This window comes from Salvelinus fontinalis, chromosome 26 (genome assembly GCF_029448725.1).
Source record: "Salvelinus fontinalis isolate EN_2023a chromosome 26, ASM2944872v1, whole genome shotgun sequence".
NCBI classification, from domain to species: domain Eukaryota; kingdom Metazoa; phylum Chordata; class Actinopteri; order Salmoniformes; family Salmonidae; genus Salvelinus; species Salvelinus fontinalis.
In genome coordinates this window covers 16,189,596-16,215,002 of record NC_074690.1, presented here as the reverse complement: position 1 = coordinate 16,215,002, position 25,407 = coordinate 16,189,596, and the positions used below count along the sequence as shown (strand labels likewise).

Sequence of the window (25,407 nt, the reverse complement as noted above, 5' to 3'; positions counted from 1 at the left end):
ACCATAAAGGCCTGATTGGTGGAGTGCTGTAGAGATGGTTGTCCTTCTGGAAGGTTCTCCCATCTCCACAAAGGAACTCTGGAGCTCTGTCAGAGTGACCATCGGGTTCTTGGTCACCTCCCTGAACAAGGCCCTTCTCCCCCGATTGTTCAGTTTGTCCCGGCGGCCAGCTCGAGCAAGAGTCATGGTTGTTCCAAAAATTATGGAGGCCACTGTGTTCTTGGGGAACTTCAATGCTGCAGACATTTTTTGGTACCCTTCCCCAGATCTGTGCCTCGACACAATCCTGTCCCTGAGCTCTATGGACAATTCCTTCGACCTCACGGATTGGTTTTTGCTCTGACATGTACTATCAACTGTGGGACCTTATATCGACAGGTGTGTGTTTTTTCAAATCATGTCCAATCAATTGAATTTACCACAGGTGGACTCAATCAAGTTGTAGAAACATCAAGCATGATCAATGGAAATAGGATGCACCTGAGCTCAATTTCTCATAGCAAAGGGTCTGAATACTAATGGAAATAAGGTATTTTTTATTTTAAATACATTTTCAAACATTTCTAAAAACCTGTTTTCGCTCTGTCATTATGGGGTATTGTGTGTAGATTGACGAGGAAACAAATTAATATAATACATTTTAGAATAAGGCTTTAACATACCAAAATGTGGAAAAAGTGAAGGGGTCTGAATACTTTCCGAATGCACTGAACATAAGAAAATCCTCTCTGGTGCCAGTTGTTTTAGTGCTGTTGTGGGGGGGATCTGGCACAGCTTCATGTTCAGGATTACATGAGGTTTTAGTGCTGTTGTGGGGGGGATCTGGCACAGCTTCATGTTCAGGATTATATAAGGTTTTAGTGCTGTTGTTTGGGGGATCTGGCATAGATTCATGTTCAGGATTACATAAGGTGTTAGTGCTGTTGTGGGGGGGATCTGGCATAGATTCATGTTCAGGATTACATAAGGTTTTAGTGCTGTTGTGGGGGGGATCTGGCACAGATTCATGTTCAGGATTACATAAGGTTTTAGTGCTGTTGTGGGGGGGATCTGGCACAGATTCATGTTCAGGATTACATAAGGTTTTGAGGAAAAACATGGGTCCTGCTATGGGGCTTTGAGGAGGAAAATGACTTGGGAGAAACACAGGTGCTGTTATTGTGTCTCTAAAAGAAGTACCTGGATCTGCCTGGCCGGATCTTTCCATTTCATGTAGTGTTGTATATATGTCATACTAATTTCCCCTATGGAGACAATAAAATACTAACTGCATTTGACTGAAATAAGGCCCCAGGATCATCTCCTACTCCTTGTCCTCAGTGGGGTAGCATCCCCATGTTTCCCCATCTCCTGTCAGAGTAGCACAGACCACACTGCTCTGCCCTCAGGTCACCCCCTGTCAGAGTATCACAGACCACACTGCTCTGCCCTCAGGTCACCCCCTGTCAGAGTATCACAGACCACACTGCTCTGCCCTCAGGTCACCCCCTGTCAGAGTAGCACAGACCACACTGCTCTGCCCTCAGGTCACCCCCTGTCAGAGTATCACAGACCACACTGCTCTGCCCTCAGGTCACCCCCTGTCAGAGTAGCACAGACCACACTGCTCTGCCCTCAGGTCACCCCCTGTCAGAGTAGCACAGACCACACTGCTCTGCCCTCAGGTCACCCCCTGTCAGAGTAGCACAGACCACACTGCTCTGCCCTCAGGTCACCCCCTGTCAGAGTAGCACAGACCACACTGCTCTGCCCTCAGGTCACCCCCTGTCAGAGTAGCACAGACCACACTGCTCTGCCCTCAGGTCACCCCCTGTCAGAGTATCACAGACCACACTGCTCTGCCCTCAGGTCACCCCCTGTCAGAGTATCACAGACCACACTGCTCTGCCCTCAGGTCACCCCCTGTCAGAGTAGCACAGACCACACTGCTCTGCCCTCAGGTCACCCCCTGTCAGAGTAGCACAGACCACACTGCTCTGCCCTCAGGTCACCCCCTGTCAGAGTAGCACAGACCACACTGCTCTGCCCTCAGGGCACCTCAGAGGAATAACTTGGTCAGAAGTAATAAGCTGCAGGGGAGAGAAGTACAGGATATGCTATACTGCACTATGCGTCAGTGGGGAGTAGGGTGAAGATGCCCCTAGACAATGGCATCAGTTTCCCTCTACTTATGGTTAAGGACTACCGATTTGGGGAGGATAAACTGATCCTACATCTGTCGCTACAGTAGGTACATTTATCACTATAGTAGCCTATCATGCATTCTATTATTAGGGTTTTATCATACTGGCTGGTCTATTTTGCACTGGTGCCATAAGACTGTAGTTTCCTCTCTGTTCCTCTCTCCAACACCTCCTGCTGATATCACAAGAATAATAGCAGTCCACAACTCTCTGACCCAGTGAAGACGCATTGGGGAGAGCAAGATGGCAAAAATGACAGAGTTAGAGAAAGAGAGAACACACTGATTTAGCAAGACCAACAAACACAGGGGAAAGACGGAGAGACCAACAAACACAGGGGAAAGATAGAGACCAACAAACACAGGGGAAAGATAGAGACCAACAAACACAGGGGAAAGATAGAGACCAACAAACACAGGGGAAAGACGGAGAGACCAACAAACACAGGGGAAAGACGGAGAGACCAACAAACACAGGGGAAAGATAGAGACCAACAAACACAGGGGAAAGATAGAGACCAACAAACACAGGGGAAAGATAGAGACCAACAAACACAGGGGAAAGACGGAGAGACCAACAAACACAGGGGAAAGACGGAGAGACCAACAAACACAGGGGAAAGATAGAGACCAACAAACACAGGGGAAAGATAGAGACCAACAAACACAGGGGAAAGATAGAGACCAACACACACAGGGGAAAGATAGAGACCAACAAACACAGGGGAAAGACGGAGAGACCAACAAACACAGGGGAAAGACGGAGAGACCAACAAACACAGGGGAAAGACGGAGAGACCAACAAACACAGGGGAAAGACGGAGAGACCAACAAACACAGGGGAAAGACGGAGAGACCAACAAACACAGGGGAAAGATAGAGACCAACACACACAGGGGAAAGATAGAGACCAACACACACAGGGGAAAGATAGAGACCAACACACACAGGGGAAAGATAGAGACCAACACACACAGGGGAAAGATAGAGACCAACAAACACAGGGGAAAGATAGAGACCAACAAACACAGGGGAAAGATAGAGACCAACAAACACAGGGGAAAGACGGAGAGACCAACAAACACAGGGGAAAGACGGAGAGACCAACAAACACAAGGGAAATATAGAGACCAACACACACAAGGGAAATATAGAGACCAACAAACACAAGGGAAATATAGAGACCAACAAACACAAGGGAAATATAGAGACAAACACACACAAGGGAAAGATAGAGACCAACAAACACAAGGGAAATATAGAGACCAACAAACACAGGGGAAATATAGAGACCAACAAACACAAGGGAAATATAGAGACCAACACACACAAGGGAAAGATAGAGACCAACAAACACAAGGGAAATATAGAGACCAACAAACACAGGGGAAATATAGAGACCAACAAACACAAGGGAAATATAGAGACCAACAAACACAAGGGAAAGATAGAGACCAACACACATGAAATAGATTAGAAAGAGAAGACAGGCAAAGAAGGAAGTTAAAAGGAGAGGCAGAAGGAGGGAGGGAGGAGTAGAGGCTGAAGGCGGAGAGGGAGGAGTGAGAGGGAGGGAGTGAGAGAGCGGACAGAGGACGAACTGTCACCCCACCTGCTCTGCAGTCAGTCCCTGCAGTAATTGACTGACAGTAAACACAGCAGTGCTGAGCCCTCTTGTATTTCTAGGAAATGTAATTTGTCTGATTTATCCATGTTGTCTGCAGTGGGAGAGTGGCAATACAACCTGACAACCCGCAAATCACAGCCCGACCCTGAGATGGGCTTTTTCCATTCAGTTTCACCGCCCTAAAAACAGGATATTTCAATGGCAAAATGTCAACACATTACAATGTATTTATGGCGTGATAGACTTTTTCCTATCGTGTTCCACTTGTGTCACAAAAGAGCCATAAGATATTTCAGTAGCAAAATGTCAATATGTTATAATTGTATTCATGGTTTGTTTTACCGTGCTGTGTATTTGTCATGTATTGAGCAGTCATTTCTAGGAGCCAGACGTGTGTTATTCTAATCCGTGATCGATAAGCTGTTGTCACTTTGAATTGGAAAAAGGGTTTCAAAAAGACATCTCTTTCCCTGCATTGGGTTTCAAAAGACATATCTTTCCCTGCATTGGGTTTCAAAAGACATCTCCTTCCCTGCATTGGGTTTCAAAAAGACATCTCTTTCCCTGCATTGGGTTTCAAAAAGACATCTCTTTCCCTGCATTGGGTTTCAAAAAGACATCTCCTTCCCTGCATTGGGTGTCAAGGTTCAATTTAGATATGGGAAGTTAATTACTCTGTGTACTGAGTTTCATCTTCTTTTCAAATGAATCAGCTTTTATGTTTCCCTTTTCATCTGAATCTTTAATAGACATATCAATGAGCATTGGCATTATTGTGATATCATCAATGAGTTAGTTCACTGTGGTAAAATGTGAATAAATAGATACATCTGTCACGCCTACTCCCTAACTCCGGCGCTCGACATCGCCAGTCTATTAACCACCGGTCCTGGCAACCATCACTGCGCACACCTGGACTTCCTCACCACCCTGATTACACTCCCTTCATATAGCCCTCACCAACCTCCGTCATCAGGCAGTATTGGTTCTCTTTTCATGTCCAGACGCTGCTCTTGTTTTGTAACACACCATGTTCGTTATTATTAAACTCACCATCTGCACCTGCTTCCCCATTACAGAATACTGCCTCAAGAAATAATGGAAGCAGCAGATGATTACACCATATTCCAGAAGGTCGAGAAACAGGGTAATCTACTCCCCCAACACCACGACCAGCTGGCTCTACTGGGTACGACCATGAAGGAGGTCCTCTGCGTTCTCCACCACCAGCGAGGATCTCCATACCGCTGACGGAGGGCCTCATACCACAGGTCGTCACAGTGAGCCAACCATCTGCCCATCGAAATAACGTGGCTTCCTACTTCAGTGCTCCCTCTATTTGCCTATCAGACATAAACCTCCACCACCAAGAGGTCCAAGGTTGCCACTGTCATTTCCCTGCTGACCGGACGGGCGTTGGAGAGGGCTATGACCGTCTGGGAGAGGAGGAGCTGGGTACCTATGAGAAGTTCATGGCTCTGTTCAGGGCGGTCTTCGACTATCCTCCAGAGGGCAGAGAGGGAAGTGAGAGACTTTTCCAACTCCAGCAGGGTGCCCAGACTGCTGCGGAGTACGCCCTCACCTTTCGGACTGTGGCATGGGATGAGCCGGCGCCATGGAGACATGGGTCTCCAGTGGATGGGATGAGCCGGCGCTCCACACTCTATTCCGGACTGCGCAAAGAAGTCCAGACGGAGTTGGCATGTCGGATGACAACATATCCTTGGACGCTCTCATCTCGATGGTTATCTGTCTGGATAACCTTCTTCAGGATCGTCGGTGTCCACCTCTTCCCTCCTTTGGATGTCCTGAGGCAGAGCCTGAACCCATGGAGGTAGGGGCCACACCTCTCCGCGGCAGCTGGAGCTGAGAATCACCGCCTGGGAACCAGGATGCCGAGGACCTGCTTTCCCGCACCCTGTGGTTCCACATCGGTGGAGGGTCTTGTGATTGTCCTCCATCCCATCAAGCGGTCCTCCCGTTTTGTTGGCCCTGTGTTTTGGGACGTATATGTGGACATCCGCCAGGCTCTGGAGAGGGAAGCCGCTCCTGCCATCTGCCCTCCAGAGTGCATCTATGTCCCCACGGGGGTGAGAGATCAGATGTTGACCTGGGCACACACATTCCTCACCGCTGGTCACCCGCACCATCCAATCCCTCCCCGATAAATACTGGTGGCCTACCTTGGCGCAGGACGTTGCCCACTATGCCAACTCATGTTTGGTATGTACTCAATCCAAATTTCCCCGGCATGCTCCAGCAGGTAAACTACTTCCCGTGTCTCAGCGGACTTGGTCACATCTGTCCATAGACTTTGTAACAGATCTCCCACTTTCTGATGGTTTTACCACTATTCTGGTTGACAGATTCTCCAAATCCTGCCGTTTTATCCCTCTCTCTGGTCTACTTACCACTCCAGGTCGCTGAGGCACCATTCCATCAGGTCTTCACGGCACTAGGGCCTTCCGGAGGACATCGTTTCAGACCGTGGTCCCCAATTCACTTCGTGGGTCTGTAATGCCTTTATGGAGAAGCTAGGGGCCACGGCCAGCCTCACATTTGGGTACTGGCCTCCGTCTAACAGGCAGATGGAGAGGACCAACCAGAAGCTGGGGAGGTTCCTAAGGAGTGACTTCCAGGACCAGCAGTGGGAGTGGGCCAGCTTCCTTCCCTAGACGGAATACGACCAGAACTTCATCACTCCTCCACCAGGCTGACTCCCTTCCAGTGCGTCCTGGGGTATCAGCCGGCCCTAGCTCAGTGGACTCCGAGCCAGACCGAGGTCTCTGCTGTTGACAAGAGGTCTGGAATGCCGCCTACGTGAGGCTCCAGCGCACCGTCAGAAGGATTAGGTGGACCGCCACCACAGTGAGGCTCCCGTGCTCCATCTTGGTGATAGCGTCTGGGTCTCCACCAGGAACGCTCCGCCTGCACCTCTGGAAGATTAGCCCCTGGTTTGTGGGGCCACTCAAAGTCCTCCGGAGGGTCAATGAGGTAACCCAACGTTTAGAACTCCCCACCAACTACCGCATGAGGGTCGTGGGGGTCGGCTACAGTACCTGGTGTACTGGGAGGGGTACAATCCTGAGGAACGCTCTTGGGTCCCGGTGGCGGATATCCTGGACCCCAACATTAACCCGGGATTTCCATCTCCGCCGACCGGCCCACTCCTTGCCCTCAGGGCCGTCCTCCTGGCCGGTGTCATCCTGCAAATGGAGCCATGGGTCGGGTTACTATCACGCCTATTCCTGCTCCCTCCCTCCGGTGCTGGCTGCCGCCGGTCTACTAACCCCCAGTCCTGGCAACTCACATTGCGCACACCTGCTCCCCATTGTTAAGCACACCTGGACTTCCTCACCACCCTGATTACACTCCCTTCATATAGTCATTAGGCAGTGTTGGTTCTGTTTTCATGTCCAGACGCTTCTCTTGTTTTGTAAATCCATGTTCGTTATTATTAAACTCAACATCTGCGCCTGCTTCCTAATTCCCTTCTTCTTTGTTACAACATCAAAATGGTCACGTTTTCATAAAGGGATGATCAAGGTTTTCAAATCTTGTCAGAAAATGCACCTGTTAGAATTCAGCTTAAAGTCAGAAGTACAAGGGATATATACATACAGCCCTGGGACAATAAGAGTCCACTACAAAAAGATCAGTTTCTCTGGTTTGACTATTTATAGGTATATGTGTTTGGGTAAAATGAACATTCGTTTTCTATAAACTACTGACAACATTTCTTCCAAATAAAAATAGTCATTTAGAGCATTTCTTTGCAGAAAATGACAACTGGTGGAAAATAAAGATGTAGTGTTGTCAGACCTCGAATAATGCAAAGAAAATAAGTTCATATTCATTTTTAAACAACACAATACTAATGTTTTAACTTAGGAAGAGTTCAGAAATCCATATTTGGTGGAATAACCCTCCAGGGCTGGCCATGACAGGGTCTTGATCTGATGGTCCTCCATCCACACCTTCATTGACCTGGCTGTGTGGCATAGAGCATTGTCCTGCTGGGAAAAACCAATCCTCAGAGTTGGGGAACATTGTCAGAGCAGAAGGAAGCAGGTTTTCTTCCAGGACATCCTTGTGGCTTGATTCAAGCGTCCTTCACGAAGACAAATCTGCCCCCATTCCAGCCTTGCTGAAGCACCCCCAGATCATCACCGATCCTCCTCCAGATTACACAGTGGGTGCGAGACACTGTGGCTTGTAGGCCTCTCCAGGGGTTCATAAAACTTTTGACCTGTAGTGTAGAAAGGTGTGTGCCTTTCCTAATCATGTCCAATCAAATGAATTCACCACAGGTGTACTCCAAGTTGTAGAAACATCAAGGATGTTCAATGGAAACAGGAGGCACCTGAGCTCAATTTCAAGTCTCATAGCAAAGCTTCTGAATACTTATGTTATTCAGTTTATTTGAATTTGATACATTTTCACATTTCTAAAAACCTGTTTTCGCTTTGTCAGTAATGGGGTATTGTGTGTAGATTGATTTTAACATTTTTTTTAAAATCCATTTTAGAATAAGGATGTAACGTAACAACATTTTGAAAAAGTCAAGGGGTCTGAATACAGCGTATATAACGAAATCGACCATCAAAGAACAAGAAAACCAACGACTTAAGTTAAAGATTGAAATCACTGGAGTTTGAATGGGGTAGAAAACGGAGCTGCGTTCAACGGTGGAAGACAACACGGCCACGGGTCGAACAAAGCCCAAGAGACACAAACCCCTAGCCACAGTACAGAGCGTGGCGTGCACGGAAACACTCACAAACTGAATGAAAAAGGATGAATAGTGGGTTACTATCAAGGAAAGGTTACTACCAAGGCACCTAGAGGTTTTAACTTATACATTTGAAAACACAATAAGGCAGTAACACCATTCTGTAGTCCTACAGTCTATTTGATCGCCAACTGTGGTGATCAACTTCAGCAGAGGTAACTCTGGGTCTTCCTTTCCTGTGGCGGTCGTCATGAGAGCCAGTTTCATCATAGTGCCTGATGAATTTTTGTGACTGAACTTGAAGAAACTTTCAAAGTTCTTGAAATTTTCCAGATTGACAGACTTTCATGTCTTAAAGTAATGATGGACTGTCGTTTCTCTTGGCTTATTTGAGATTGTCATAATATGGACTTGTTCTTTGACCAAATAGTTCTATATTCTGTATACCACCCATACCATGTCACATACTTCCACAAATTAACTTTTAACAAGGCACATCTGTTAATTGAAATGCCTTCCAGGTGACTACCTCATGAAGCTGGTTGAGAGAATGCCAAGAGTGTGCAAAGCTGTCATCAAGGCATAGGGTGGCTACTTGGAAGAATCTCAAATATATTTTGATATGTTTAACACTTTTTTGGTTACTACATGATTCCATATGTGTTATTTCATAGTTTTGATGTCTTCACTACTATTCTACAATGTAGAAAATTGTAAAAATAAATAAATAAGAAAAACCCAACTTTTGACTGGTACTGTATATATATATAGTGAGTTTATATTTGACCATAACAAATGTGGATACAGCAATGTGGGTTTGACTGCATTGAGCCCAATGTCGTTCTGTCTTAAAAGGTTAGGGAATATAACAAAAAATGTGCTACTGCGTAAATACCGCATGTGTGTTTGACTCAATTAAGCCCAATGTCTTAGCTCCTAAATCTTAGAGGAGATTTTGGAAACAAAACAAACAGTGGCATAATCACTTAACCAGGCCTCAGGAACATGGTGTGTTGGAACAATTCCTGCTGTAACAACTGAATTATTGACTCTAATAGTAACCCATAAGGCTGTTTGGCATCAATTACTGAAAACTGTATCACAACGGTGTGCTGCTGTGTAAAGGAGAACGGATAAAACAGGTATACCGATTATCATTTCAACTATACTAATCAAATCAAAGTGTATTCATAAATCCCTTTATACATCAGCGGATTTCACAAAGTGCTTATACAGAAACTCAGCCTAAAACGCCAAACTGCACTGCAATGCAGATGTAGAAGCACAATGGCTAGGAAAAACTCCAGAAAGGCCGGAACCTAGGATGAAACCTAGGGAGGAACCAGGCTCTGAGGGGTGGAGATAAGGCTGTATACAATGTACAGACATGCAGATCTGCTAGATGTGAATTCAAAAAGCGGGAAAATGATTTCTGAGGCTTATTCCAACTTTTGATTGTTTTTTTTGCCAAACAATCACACAAGGACATAGAACATGTTAGGAGGTACAGGTCTATAAGAGAGGGTGGCTGACGGTACCTTGGGTGTACCTGGGAGTTGCCTGATTCAAAGTGGTCTTTCTGTAAACTGTCGCACTCAATGAGCTGGCCTGCCCATCTAATGCACCGAGCTTTCATCCCTCTGAGGAGTGAGGACAAACAGATGGGCCCTTCTCTCTCTCCCCTTTGCTCTCTCTCTCACCCCTCCTCCCTCTCCCCCCGTTGCTCTCTTACGCTTTCGCTCCCTCTCCTTCGCTCACTCCCTCCTTCACTCTATCCCTCCCTCCATATCTCTCTTTCCTCTACCCTGTTCTTTTCCTCTCCTCCTCCCTCTCTGCAGTCTGCCCTGTCGGACACCCGTCTGTTTCTGGACGGTCATCTGCTCATGACTCAGCACCTCCCTCCCAGACAGCACCTTCCTTTATTTCTGTTAGAGAGGAAGGATGAACTAGCTAGCTGACGAACACTGACACCAGAGTAACACGTTAATACAGAACTACTTATAAAATGCTTACGTATACTGAACCAAAATATAAACGCAACACAGAACAATTTCAACGATTTTACTGAGTTACAGTTCATATAAGAAAATCGGTCAATTGAAATAAATAAATTAGGCCCTAATCTATGGATGTCACATGACTGGGAATTCAGATATGCATTTGTTGGTCACAGATACCTTAAAAAAAAGGTAGGGGCATGGATCAGAAAACCCGTCAGTATCTGATCACCATTTGCCTCATGCAGCGCGCCACATCTCCTTTGCATAGAGGTGATCAGGCTGTTGATTGTGGCAGGTGGAACGTTGTCCCACTCCTCTTCAATAGCTGTGTGAAGTTGCTGGATATAGGCGGAAACTAGAACACGGTGTCGTACACGTCGATCCAGAGCATCCCAAACATGCTCAATGGGTGACATGGAAGAACTGGGACATTTTCAGCTTCCAGGAATTGTGTAAAGATCCTTGCGTCATGGGGCTGTGTATTATCCTGCTGAAACATGAGGTGATGGCGGTGGATGACTGGCACGAATATCGACCTCAGGATAATGTCACAATATCTATGTGACATTCAAATTGCCATTGATAAAAACGCAATTGTGTCCGTAGCTAATGCCTGTCCATACCAAAACTGCACATTTTAGAGTGGCCTTTTATTGTCCCCAGAAAAAGGTGTAATGATCACGCTGTTTAATCAGCTTCTTGATATGCATTGGCAGCAGCTAATGGGGATCCCTAATAAATACTGTTTAATCAGTATTACTGTTTTACCTGTCAGGTGGATGGATTATCTTAGTAAAGGAGAAATGTTCACTAACAGGGATGTAAACAAATGTGTCCAGATAATTAGAGAGAAATAAGCTTTTTGTGCAAATCTGGGATCTTTTTATTTTAGCTCATGAAACATAGGACCAACACTTTACATGTTGCGTTTATATTTTTGTTCAGTGTATTCCTTATGAATGTGATATGAAATACTTATTTAGCTACATAGTGCACTTAAGTAATCATGAAATGCTTATGTACTGCTTAAGAATGTGTTATGGAGTCCATATTTACTGTGCATTCGGAAAGTATTCAGACCCCTTGACTTTTTTCACATTGTTACGTTACAGCCTTATTAGAAAATGTATTAAATACATTTTTTCCTCATCAATCTACACACAATACCCCATAATGAAAAAGTAAAAACAGGTTTTTAGAATGTTTTTGCAAATGTATTACAAATAAGAAACCTTATTTAGATAAGTATTCAGACCCTTTGCTATGAGACTCGAAATTGAGCTCAGGTGCATCCTGCTTCCATTGATCATCCTTGAGATGTTTCTACGATTTGATTGGAGTCCACTTGTGGTAAATTCAATTAATTGGACATGATTTGGAAAGGCACACACCTGTCTATAAAAGGACCCACAGTTGACAGTGCATGTCAGAGCAAAAACCAAGCCATGACGTCAAAGGTATTGTCAGTAGAGCTCAGAGACGGGATTGTGTCGAGACACAGATCTGATGAAGGTTACCAAAAAAAGTCTGCCACATTGAAGGTCCCCAAGAACACAGTGGCCTCCATCCTTCTTAAATGGAAGAAGTTTGGAACCACCAAGACTTTTCCTAGAGCTGGCCACCCGGCCAAACTGAGCAATAGGGGGAGAAGGGCCTTGGTCAGGGAGGTGACCAATAACCCGATGGTCACTCTGACAGAGCTCCAGAGTTACTCTGTGGAGACGGGAGAACCTTCCAGAAGGACAACCATCTCTGCAGCACTCCACCAATCAGGCCTTTATGGTAGAGTGGCTAGACGGAAGCCACTCCTCAGTAACAGTCACATGACAGGCCGCTTGGAGTTTGCCAAAAGACACCTAAAGACTCACAGACCATGAGAAACAAAATTATCTGGTCTGATGAAACCAAGATTGAAGTCTTTGGCCTGAATGCTAAGCGTCACTTTTTGAGGAAACTTCCCTACGGTGAAGCATGGTGATGGCAGCTGGGGATGTTTTTCAGCGGCAGGGACTGGGAGACTAGTCAGGAATCGAGTGAGAGAGACACTTGATGAAAACCTGCTCCAGGGAGCTCAGGACCTCAGACTGGGGCGAAGGTTCACCTTCCAACAGGACAACGACCCTAAGCACACAGCCAAGACAACACAGAAGTGGCTTCGGGACGAATCTCCGAATGTCAGAGCCTGGACTTGAACCCGATCAAAGATCTCTGGAGAGACCTGAAAATAGCTGTGCAGCGATGCTCCCCATCCAACCTGACAGAGCTTGAGAGGATCTGCAGAGAAGAATGGGAGAAACTCCCCAAAAATACAGGTGTGAAAAGATTGCAGCGTCACACTGCCAAAGGTGCTTCAACAAAGTACTGAGTAAAGGGTCTGAATACTTATGTAAATGTAATATTTAAGTTTATTTTCAATTTGCAAAAATTACTAAAAACGTGTTTTTGCTTTGTCATTATGGGGTATCGTGTGTAGATCGATGGAGAAGAAAAACATTCTAATCCATTTTAGAATAAGGCTGTAACGTAACAAAATGTGGAATAAGTCAAGGGGTCTGAATACTTTCTGAATGCACTGTAGGTACTCTTCATGTAAAGTGTAAGGCTACCGATAAGGGTGTATGGAATAACTTACTAGCTAGCTAATACTTTCACACTGGGTTTTGTAGCCATTTGAGGGGGAAGCTAATGCCATTTCACTCCGTGGCGTAAATTATTATCAAAAGTAATGAATGGATACATTGCTAAATTGTTGCCTGGCAAACGATGACTACCTAAAGCAGACTGCTCCACAACCTGAATGGAACGATACTGTCAAAACATGGTGTAAGTAGCTAATGTACTCACACCGCCTGGTGACACCGCTAACACACTTCTGCTCTTCTTCATCCTTGTTGGTGTCAATCAGTCAGTCTCTCTCTTCTTTCATAAACTCCTCTTCTATCCCTTCTTCACTGGGCACCTCTACCAACGCACCTGACCATGGAGAGGTGGGGAGCGAGAAAAAAAAGAAGATAATTAAGTTAGGTAATCAGACAGTAGTATCCCTTTAAGTGGTGAAGTTATCAGCAGTGGTGGGATGACTTCTGACACTAACCAAGAGCGTATAAAGACAAGGGGCTACTCTTCTTCTTATCCTCTTCTAGGAATTTTACATCACGCAGCTATCATACTGCTTGAGAGTAGAGTGAACACCAGAGCATGTGGGTGATTCAGTGGAGGCTGCTGAGGGGAGGACGGCTCATAGGCTGGAATGGAGTGAATGGAATGGTTTGATGTGTCCGATACCGTTCCATTTTTTACAGTTCCAACCTTTACTATGAGCCCGTCCTCCCCAATTAAAGTGCCACTGGCCGCCGGTGACACACACAAATGCTTTTCACAGCCTCTCTGAACAAGATCTGCCTCTTTCTGTAATACCTTTGGTAGCCCTGCTGTTTACATGACATGCTGGGTCTCTGTAGAAAATTAAGTGAAGCAGAACCATTAGAACACAATGGGGTTAATAATGAACAAAGTAGGTTTAAGGGTGTGACAGTTAATCAAGCCACAGCAATCAATCTTGTACCGTCACACACTGTGCCTGAAGGTCTTGGCCTGTACAGTACACGCTGTCTGTAATCTTTGACCTACAGGACTTCAGCTGGGGGCTTGGAAAGAGCTCAATAATAAATCAGGAAGGGGCAGTACATCTTTGTGACAGGACCAAGTCAATATCTGACACCATTATGGATTTTTTTTAGTGACAGGGAGAATTTGTGTCATAGTGATAAAGCTGACAAAAAGTCCATATAATATGTTGGCCTGTCTGGTGCTCCAAGGCTAGTTTCGAGGTGAATGACCTGGAAACACAACGGACAGGGGCTCTGCAACGGGCACTGTATGGTTTGTAGGCATTCCTTGGATAAAGCGTCTTTATAACTTAATATTTAAATTTAAAAAATGGAAGGAAAACTATTTCACTCATATTGTAATTATAGGTCATATTTAATAGAAATGTGGAAGCATGGACAGTTACTTTAAAGTGGCTATTGTAAACAATTAGGTGGTAGGATCACTGAGAGGTCAGCCCACTCACTCCCTTATCAACTGACCCAGTTGTTAAAATGACCTTACCAGTCCAATACATTGAACTGTACTGCAGTGTCTGACATAGTGTCACTGTGCCCTTAGCATAATGGCTGTTGACATTCAATATTGCATGTTTGTGAATGTGGCCCTGAATTTCATCAGGTAAAAATGTTGGAGCGAGTACATTACTTATTTTCTTAAACAAGAAAGCAATAGGAGTGCTACTGTATCTAGGGAAATTATATATTGCAGATTTATTAGCAAATGACTGACTCTGTATACCCGTTATCCATAAAATATCAAGTATCCTCATTCTGAATCAGTTGTCTTGCCATTCAGATTCCTACATTTTCCGCGGAACATATTCCACTGTACTATGTAGTTGTCATGATGGAATTCAATAATTATTCAAAATAGCTTCATAAGTTTCATAATTGTATGTTCATTAATGAGGGGAAAAAATTGCAGTTTTTTTCCTTTTCCTGAAAAGTTTCTGTTTTGGAGATGGGAGGTTTCATCTGACAGTGACAACATATTGATATACATACAGTTGGGGTCTGAAATGATTGATGAAAATGAGCAATAACGACTGGCATTGAAAAGGCGTAAAACGCACCTTAAAACATTCTTAGTTTTACTGAAGCAAGGTTAAAAGATTCATGTTTTTTGGCTTTCAATGGCCTTCATCTAAACGTTCATTTCATCATTTCAGCCATTGAAGGCAGAAACGTTACTCTTTTAACCTTGCATCAGTAAAACAATGCATTTTCTGGCCTCCCGAGTGGCGCAGTGGTCTAAGGCACTGCATCGCAGTTGCTAGCTGTGCCACTAGAGATCCTGGTTCCTCTGTCGCAGCCGGCTGTGACCGGGAGACCCATGGGGCTGTGCACAATTGGCCCAGCGTCTTAAGAGGGAAGGTTTGGCCGGCTGGGATGTCCTTTTCCCATTGTGCTCTAGGGACTCCTGTGGCGGGCTGGGCGCATGCACACTGACACGGTCGCCAGGTGTACGATGTTTCCTCCGACACATTGGTGCGGCTGGCTTCCGGGTTAAGTGGGCATTGTGTCAAGAAGCAGTGCGGCTGGCTTCCGGGTTAAGTGGGCATTGTGTCAAGAAGCAGTGCGGCTGGCTTCCGGGTTAAGTGGGCATTGTGTCAAGAAGCAGTGCGGCTGGCTTCCGGGTTAAGTGGGCATTGTGTCAAGAAGCAGTGCGGCTGGCTTCCGGGTTAAGTGGGCATTGTGTCAAGAAGCAGTGCGGCTGGCTTCCGGGTTAAGTGGGCATTGTGTCAAGAAGCAGTGCGGCTGGCTTCAGGGTTAAGTGGGCATTGTGTCAAGAAGCAGTGCGGCTGGCTTCCGGGTTAAGTGGGCGTTGTGTCAAGAAGCAGTGCGGCTGTCTTCCGGGTTAAGTGGGCGTTGTGTCAAGAAGCAGTGCGGCTGTCTTCCGGGTTAAGTGGGCGTTGTGTCAAGAAGCAGTGCGGCTGTCTTCCGGGTTAAGTGGGCATTGTGTCAAGAAGCAGTGCGGCTGGCTTCAGGGTTAAGTGGGCATTGTGTCAAGAAGCAGTGCGGCTGTCTTCCGGGTTAAGTGGGCGTTGTGTCAAGAAGCAGTGCGGATGTCTTCCGGGTTAAGTGGGCATTGTGTCAAGAAGCAGTGCGGCCTGGTTGGGGTGTGTTTCTGAGGACGCGTGGCTCTAGACGTCCACCTTTCCCGAGTCCGTAGGGAGTTGCAGCGATGGGACACGACTGTAACTACCAATTGGATACCACAAAATTGGGGATAATATATATATATATATATATATTATAAAAAACAATGCATTTTCTAATGGTGAGCGAGTGTTGCACTTTTTCTTTTCGACAATCTTAAAAAATATATATTATTTAACCTTTATTTAACTAGGCAAGTCAGTTAAGTACAAATCCTTATTTACAATGACGGCCTACCCCGGAACTACATTAATTTCTAATGAAACGCTGCGTTTGTCTTGCAGCATAGTGTTGCAGAGGCAGTTGTAGTGTTCGGTGTAGTGCATAGGATGGATGTATTGAACGTATGCGTCAAACTGTATGTGTAGACGGCTTGACAGAAACGGTAGCAGAAGGTGAATATTTAACTTTTGTTGCACAAATATTCAGATGATGCTGCGTACCATTTTTGCACAAACCACTGTAGGTCTGATCGAGGCACAAAGCTTTGATCGCACAGTATTTATTTAATTTAATATTTATTTAACTAGGCAACTCAATGACAGCCTAGACCAGCAAAATCTGGGACAATTGTGCGCCGCACTATGGGACTCCCAATCACGTCCGGTTGTGATACAGCCTGGAATCGAACCAGAGTGTCTGTGGTGACACCTCTACCACTGAGATGCAGTGAGACCGCTGCACCACTTTGGAGCCCGATAACTGTATAACATAAATAATTCAAACACTGAGGATAACCTTAAATGATAACCAATTCACTGTCAGGGTGCTTGAGGCAAATTGCCTTTGGTGCGCTTGAGAGGCTTTCTCATTCGCAGTCACCACGAGCAGTCTCTCATGCCCATCAAACGTTGGCCAAGTTCTTCAGATATTTTCACTGCCACCGCTTTTACTTCAATTTATTTCAGTCTCACTGTGTCAATTAAGACCATGCACAGAGCACGCCAACACAGCCTTCAGCGTCTCATCCAGTTAAACCACTTACAAATGTAGTCGGTAAAGGCATACCCAGATATGATTTGGCAGACACATCAAAAGCAAAACCTGTGTGAAAAGCATTACTAGACATCGGGATTTTTTTTGTATTTTATTACGATCCCCATTAGCTGTTGCAAAAGCAGCAGCTACTCTTCCTGGGTTCCGCACTAAACATGAAACATAATACAGAATACAGAACATCATTAGACATGAACGGCTCAAAGACAAAACTACATAAATGTTTTAAAAAGGCACATGTAGCCTACATATCAATGCCTACACACAAACTATCTAGGTCAAATAGAGGAGAGGCGTTGTGCCGTGAGGTGTTGCGTTATCTGTTTTTTGAAACCAGGTTTGCTGTTTATTTTGAGCAATTTGAAATGGAAGGAAGTTCCATCTCATAATGTCTATAAGAGACCCTTTGTAAAACAGCCGTCACTAACATTTTTTTTTATATCCATCTATAGCAGGTGTGGGCAATTTCAGTCCTTGGGGGCCTGATTGGTGTCACAGTTTTGCCCCAGCTCCAGCTAACACACCTGACTCCAATGATCACCTAATCATGATCTTCAGTTTACAATGCAATTTGATTAGTCAGCTGTGTTTTCTAGGGATGGAGAAAAAGTGTGACACCAATCAGGCCCCCGAGGACTGGAGTTGCCCACCCCTGTCTATAGGATGAAAAGAACTCAAAACAACAGTTTTCCCATCTTTTTTATCCTTTATTTAACTAGGCAAGTCAGTTAAGAACAAATTCTTATTTACAATGACGGCCTACCGGGGAACAGTGGATTAACTGCCTTGTTCAGGGGCAGAACGACAGATTTTTACCTTGTCAACTCAAGGATTCAACCCAGCAACCTTTCGGTTACTGGCCCAATGCTCTAACCACTAGGCTACCTGCCGCCCCATCTGGATGCTTTGCTCTTGTGTCAAGGTGATGAGAAAAGGTGGGAAACGACAATGGTTTCATGCGGGGTTCATCAACTCAGAGACCACACCCAGCTAATTGCTACAGCCTGAGGAATCATCATGACCTCAACATCAAGACCAGCTCTACACCGACTGCCTGTTGATGTGGAAGGGACCGGTTACCAAGGCAACGACACCTAAATGCACTGGGCAAAATGCACGACCACTCGCTGGGGACATTCAAGTGGCAGGTAAGGGTTAGTGGATTATATTTTTTACCCCAGCGCATAAAATGGCTCCGCAATACCCGAAATATGGATCTGTTGTTAAGTCTGCATCAGTGCTTGACTTGGACTGAAATAGGTTAAAATCACATTTTATTTGTCACCGAATACAACGGATGTAGACCGTACAGTGAAATGCTTACTTACGAGCCCTTAACCAACAATGCAGTAAGCATTTCACTGTACGGTTTACATCCTGTATTCTGTGACAAATAAAATGTGATTTGATTTGAAGCTATTTCAGTCCATGTCAAGCACTGATGCCGACTGAACAACAGATCCATATTTAGGGTATTGCGGAGCCATTTTATGCGCTAAAAGAGAAATAAAAGTAACAAATAGGACAATAAATAAATAAATAAAAAGGACATGATGCCATTTCAAATTGTTGAGAGGCCTGGCTTTCTGAGGCTGATAAAGGAGAGGCCTGGCTTTCTGAGGCTGCTAAAGGAGAGGCCTGGCTTTCTGAGGCTGCTAAAGGAGAGGCCTGGCTTTCTGAGGCTGCTAAAGGAGAGGCCTGGCTTTCTGAGGCTGCTAAAGGAGAGGCCTGGCTTTCTGAGGCTGCTAAAGGAGAGGCCTGGCTTTCTGAGGCTGCTAAAGGAGAGGCCTGGCTTTCTGAGGCTGCTAAAGGAGAGGCCTGGCTTTCTGAGGCTGCTAAAGGAGAGGCCTGGCTTTCTGAGGCTGCTAAAGGAGAGGCCTGGCTTTCTGAGGCTGCTAAAGGAGAGGCCTGGCTTTCTGAGGCTGCTAAAGGAGAGGCCTGGCTTTCTGAGGCTGCTAAAGGAGAGGCCTGGCTTTCTGAGGCTGCTAAAGGAGAGGCCTGGCTTTCTGAGACTGCTAAAGGAGAGGCCTGGCTTTCTGAGGCTGATAAAGGTTGCCGTGTCTCACTATAAAGTGAGTGCTGCTAATTTTATTTGTTTGTTTATTTGATTTGCTTACTTAAGGTTGTGTTCATTTAAACCTGCACGAGGGAAACGTTTACCTCTCATGGCCACATGGTGCCATCTTTAATGTAATGTTATTATGTTAAATGTTTATGCACACAAAAAGCGCATAGTGCTGCTAATTTTATTTGTTGTTTGTTGGTTTTCAATATAAAACTTGGTGAAATGATTTCAGTGTTTGTACTTTTTCAATATTTCCAGTACGTTTGAACAATACGTGATAACACTGATAACACTGATAGTACTGACAACCGTGATAATTTTGGTCACTATAATCGTGATATGAAATTTTCATACCGTTTCATCTCTACTCAACACTAGTGAGACTCATGTCGCCTACGGTAGGACCTACAGTATTTAGAAAAATATGACGTGACTCTCTGTCAATAATTACATATAGAGGATTGGTGGATTCTAAATTAAAACCAAAAGCCGCCTCATGGGTCTCCCGGTGGCGGCCGGCACGGGTATCTGTAGCAACGCATTTTGCATTGAGATGCGATGACTTAGACAGCTGCGCCACTGGGGAGGCCCCATCCACAAAGTATCAAAATACAGAGAAGTGTTGGTAAAGGTATATTGTCCTGCTAACAGCCCATAATGGGCTATTATAATACTGTACATGGTCTTCAGGTCAGGATAACCAAAACATTTCTTTATTAAAGACTATCAGAAAGAATGCTGGTACTTATTTATTTTGATCCAAAGCCATGAATGAATGTGTCATTCAGCTTTATGTAAGTGCCAGGCTATATGACTGTGCCATCAACTTGACAATATATAAGATATTTTGGAGGTTATTTTGTTTTCAAAAAAACTAAAGTGAGCGATTGTAATCTGAATAAATGCCAAATTAATATTTAATATATATTTATTTATGTTTTTAGATGGAGCGAAACGCTGGGCCAATTGTGCGTAGCCCTATGGGACTCCCAATCATGGTCGGATGTGATACATGATCATAATAATACTTATTGTTGTATTATATGTTTAGTCTTTTCTGGTGCATTAAACTGAAATTGCAACGAATCACGGCCGGTTGTGATACAGCCAACCTAACTTAGAAATACATTTGACGATAGAATTCTCCCCCTACCCTCCTAGGCAAGTCTATTGTCCAGCTACCTGCTAATAGCCATAATGGCGCTGTACGACGTGACCACGTGTGTTTGAAAGAGAATTTGTTAGACAACTTTGTTCCAATATTTCTGTAATTCAGTGATATTTATTCCCATAGTAATTCGTTATGGATCCATAACTAAATAAACAAACATTGGCATTTTGAAAGAGTATTTATATAATTATTTTATTAACGAAAGTATAAATATTCCATTATTAGTTACATTGTTTTAGTTTGAACGTGCAGACTGGCACTAAGAACAGCGGGAACATTTCCCTAGTCAGCTCCATTATTAGTGTAATGCCTCTTAAAGTGTTGCTCTGTGCTACCCCCCCACCCCCATGGGCTAGGTCCGTCTTCTGCCCCCTGCCCTCGTGCCTTGAACCTCGCAAGCTTTCAGTGGATACAGCTGGAGAACTGCAAGGCAATCGGGAGCCATGACCAATATGACCAATATATATATTGTCCTGCTAATAACAGGGTTAATAATATATCTGTGAGAATATCCAAGGGGCTTTTATATAATAATAATAATAATAATAATAAAAATTGTTTTGTTTAAAAAAATAACAATATTTTGGAGATTATTTCGTTTTCAAATAACGTAAGATGAGCAAGGAAAAAGGCCATTCTTGAACATGGGGTGAGACATTGTTACTAATTTGTAAATAAAGCCAGTTTGTTATTTAGAATTATTTATTTCTATTTTTAGAGAGAGAAACCAAAAACCTACAGTCATCTCATGGTTCACCCAGTTAAGGCCGGCATGGGTATTGAACCAGCATCTGTAGCAACACAGTGCACTGCTATGCAGTGTCTTAGACCGCTGCGTCACTCAGGCACTGTACAATGTGACCTGTCGGGAGTAGGCTACAGTACTACAGTAAGAGCAAAATAATTCGAACAAAGGAAAATTAGTGTAACAACAGTTTTAGTAAGTAATACTGAAGTTGTGCACAATTATCAGTTTCTATTTAGGTTTATGTCGCCCATTCATTGTGAGTTAGAGACACAGTAGGACCCAAAAGCATAATCAGTGCTCTAACTCCCCCCTGTGGTGGTCTGGAGCAATGAAGTGGTGAGGCAGGGTACCGTACTAAACCACAAATTACCTCTAAATCCCGCAGCATAATCGCAAAACTTTTAGTGGAGCAACCACTGTATATTCAATGTGCGGCACAAAATTGAGGCTATGATTAAGTTGGAGCTCTTCTCTGTCTGCATTAACAAGGACAACACACAGGTCTTTCCATCATTGTATGATTTTTTTTGTGTGCAAATGAACTCAAGCTTACGGACAATGTCAAATGTGATATAGCGAAGCACCTGAGTGAGTTGGGTGCGCAATTACACAGGTACTTTCCCAAAATGGATGACACAAACAACTGGATTCGTTATGCTTTCATGCCCTACCTCCAGTCCACTTACCGATATCTGAACAAGAGAGCCTCATTGAAATTGCAACAAGCGGTTCTGTGAAAATTGAATTCAATCAGAAGCCACTGCCAGATTTCTGGATTGGGCTGCGCTCAGAGTATCCTGACTTGGCAATTCACACTGTTAAGACACTGATGCCCTTTGCAACCACGTGCCTATGTGAGAGTGGATTCTCGCTAGCATGAAAACTAAATACAGACACAGACTGTCTGTGGAAAATTATTTAAGACAGACTCTCTCCAATACAACTCAACATTGCAGAGTTATGTGCATCCTTTCAAGAACACCGTTCTCATTAACCTGTGGTGAGTTATTCACAATTCACGATGAACAAATTTTATATGTAAGATGGTTAAATAAAGAGCAAAATTATTGATTATTATTATTTCTGCCCTGGTCCTATAAGAGCTCTGTCACTTTCCACAAGCTGGGTTGTGACAAAAACTCACATTTATTAAACATAAGAATGAGTGCATCGAATAGTGTGTGAGTGGCAGTCTTACAATGATGGCAAAAAACAACAACATTTGAGAGTGCGCTGACCCTGGTGCTAGAGGGGGTACAGCTGGAGGTTGAATCAATCAATCAAGTTTATTTTATATAGCCCTTCGTACATCAGCTAATGTCTCGAAGTGCTGTACAGAGACCCAGCCTAAAACCCCAAACAGCTAGAATGCAGGTGTAGAATGCAGTTTGAAGGGGTACTGGACTATACCAAGTTTGGGAACCACTGATCTAGGCTAATTGCTGTCAAATGCCACCTCCGTGTTGATTAGCACACAAGCCACACACTAAATGATGGAGTACACGCAGAGGACGAATTGTCAAAAGTTAACAAGGGGGGTGGTATTAGTTGTGTAGGGGTGGTGGTGGGCGGTTCTGTTAACGTGGGTTTCTTAGTCAACAAGGGGGATGCCATACACCCCCAATCTCCACTCAAATCCCCTGGGTCGTAAATAACAATTTGAGACCTGCTATGAATTCACATGAACTAACATTGGGATATCCGTTGCCGTACACCAGAGGGGCTAGGTTTCAGAGCTCAGTCAGACAATACGAATATCAGATGAGACCTCAATCATAATGTTTACAGTAAAGAGAAAACATCCTCTGTCTCACAAGACATAAGTGTACAAAGAAAGACTGTGTAGAGGGTGATGCAATGCCCAACACACCCCTCAGGTCATTGGACACCCAGTCATCCATACAAAGATTGTTTTTGTGAAACCAAAACAAAGGAGTTTAAAGACGTCATGTGTTCAATTGCGTTAACATTACGTTCAAATACCATGTGAAGAACAGTGATTGCATTCAAGGCTATCTTGGCACAATCATTAACATTAATTCACTTATTTTTTGGGGTATATGAAACATCTTTATCTGTCCTTGAGGAAAAGGCGCCGTCTGCACGATTTAAAAAAAGAAAACAAGTCAAGAATTGATGGATGCTGCAGATATACAGACAGATTAAATGGAAATCAAACCAAAGAAGAACCATCTTCCATTGCTGCATGCGGCACTAAACTACAATTGGCTTGGCCATATTCAGGGATTAGTAGCAGATTATAATTGAGTATAGATATGTGCCCATTAAGACATTAAATGGCTAGAGTTCCAGCTTTCCATTAATCATCTATGTTGTAAAGGACCATTCGCCAAAACTGAAAAAATATAGCAAGCTAAAGACCTCCTTTTGCAAGTGTAAAGAAAACGGTAGACAGAAACGTACTAGCTATGTTAGCCTACTGGACTGATAGAGAGCTACTCTCTCAAGTTCTTGTTGGGGCGAGTGACTCTTTGAACTTACAAAGGCTAGCCCCAAGTCTTTATATATATTTTTCTTGTGCTTTATGCTATTTGTCTTATGACTCCTGCGTGCTTTGTTGACTATGAACTTGCTTGTTTACCCAACCGTGGGACAGACTGTTTGTTCCCACACTAAGGACTCTAGACTATTGGTTACACAGACTCTTGGCCTCCCATCCTATTCTAACCACCTCTCGCCAGCTTTGTATTCATGTTATCTGATGGAATTGCTGTAAAATATGATCTTGTTGCCATCTGATGCACATTAAAATGTCCTAAAAAGCGCTCCCTGACCTCTATATATATACACACCTAGTGCCTTTGGAAATGATTCAGACTGCTGAACTTTTTCCACGTTTTGTTATGTTACAGCCTTTTTAAAACATGTATTAAATAGTTTCCCCTTCCCTCATCAATCTACACACAATACGCCATAATGACAACGCAATAGGGTAGAAAAGGGTCGGAAACTTTCCCGGGAATTTCCGTAAATTTTTCATGGGAAGTTAAACCCGGGAATTTGGGGAATTTTGCTTAAATTCATCAAAAAAGTTAGCTTATAACAGCAAACCTTTTTTTGTGGGATACACAGGAGTCAATTCTAGGTCTTGTGGCATATTTTGGTTAAACTATTCCCAATTCAATGGAATTGCAACCCTCTGCATGCACAGTGCATTCTTCCATCACATGTACAGCTGATTCTCATGATCTTGCACACTAATAAGATGCTGTTGAGCCCACACTACTACACTGTCTGAGCCAAGGACTACATGCTTTCTGGTAGGTTTTGATTACAATACTGGGTGGGGTGAATATATTTTATATGACATACATTATTTTTTGTTAACTAGTATATAGTAGCCTACAGAAAAGTGTGTTTAAATCCTTTCTAACTTGTTAACAATTTCTGCTAGTTAGTTTTTGCTACCATGTGTGTTTTAGCTTGCATGTTTCATTTTAAAACATTTTTTACAAAGGAGTTGTTTAATCTAACTGCATAACTATTTATCTGTACATGGAATTGTATTTGGGTTTTTAACAAAAAAAAATCTAATCTTTACAGGAAAATTCCACGGGCACTATCTGATGTGTAGAGACATTTCACTGGAGCTACTGTAGAAGGAAAAGCTGTGTACATTTGCAAATACTGAACCAAATCATATGTGAAGAATGCAATAAAGATGCAGAATCATCTTGGCCAAGTGCAGAAAGTTCCCCCAGTGCTCACAACAAGAAACTTCTGACAAAAGTCCCTCTACTTCTATTCGAGGTGAAAATGATGAATCAGACACCTTATCAATACCAACAGCTCATGGTCCTCCTGGAATTCAAAGTTTTTTTTGACTCAATAGAGGAACGTAGTCAGAGAAATGCTGATGAATGTCTTGCTCGAGCTGTGTATGCAACTGGTTCACCTCTGATGCTCACTGGCAATGAGTTTTGGTAGAGATTTCTGAATGTTCTTCCCCCAGCATACACCCCCCCAACCAGAAATGCTTTATCTACTCATTTGCTGGATGCAAAGTTCAACATAGTTCAAGTGAAGGTCAAGCAAATCCTAGAGAAAGCAGACTGTATTGCAATCATCTCTAATGGGTGGTCGAATGTTTGTGG

General features: G+C 43.9%; 1 protein-coding gene across 1 annotated transcript in view; it reads right to left on the bottom strand.

The window, feature by feature from the left end:
• LOC129823734 (cAMP-specific 3',5'-cyclic phosphodiesterase 4B-like) overlaps nt 1–25,407 on the bottom strand; it is a 90,143-nt gene that overhangs the window by 54,405 nt on the left and 10,331 nt on the right. Inside the window, exon 2 of the mRNA XM_055882685.1 lies at nt 13,386–13,514. Within this exon, the coding sequence (XP_055738660.1) occupies nt 13,386–13,427 (42 nt within the window). The 5' untranslated portion in view covers nt 13,428–13,514. The remainder of the gene's footprint in view (nt 1–13,385; nt 13,515–25,407) is intronic.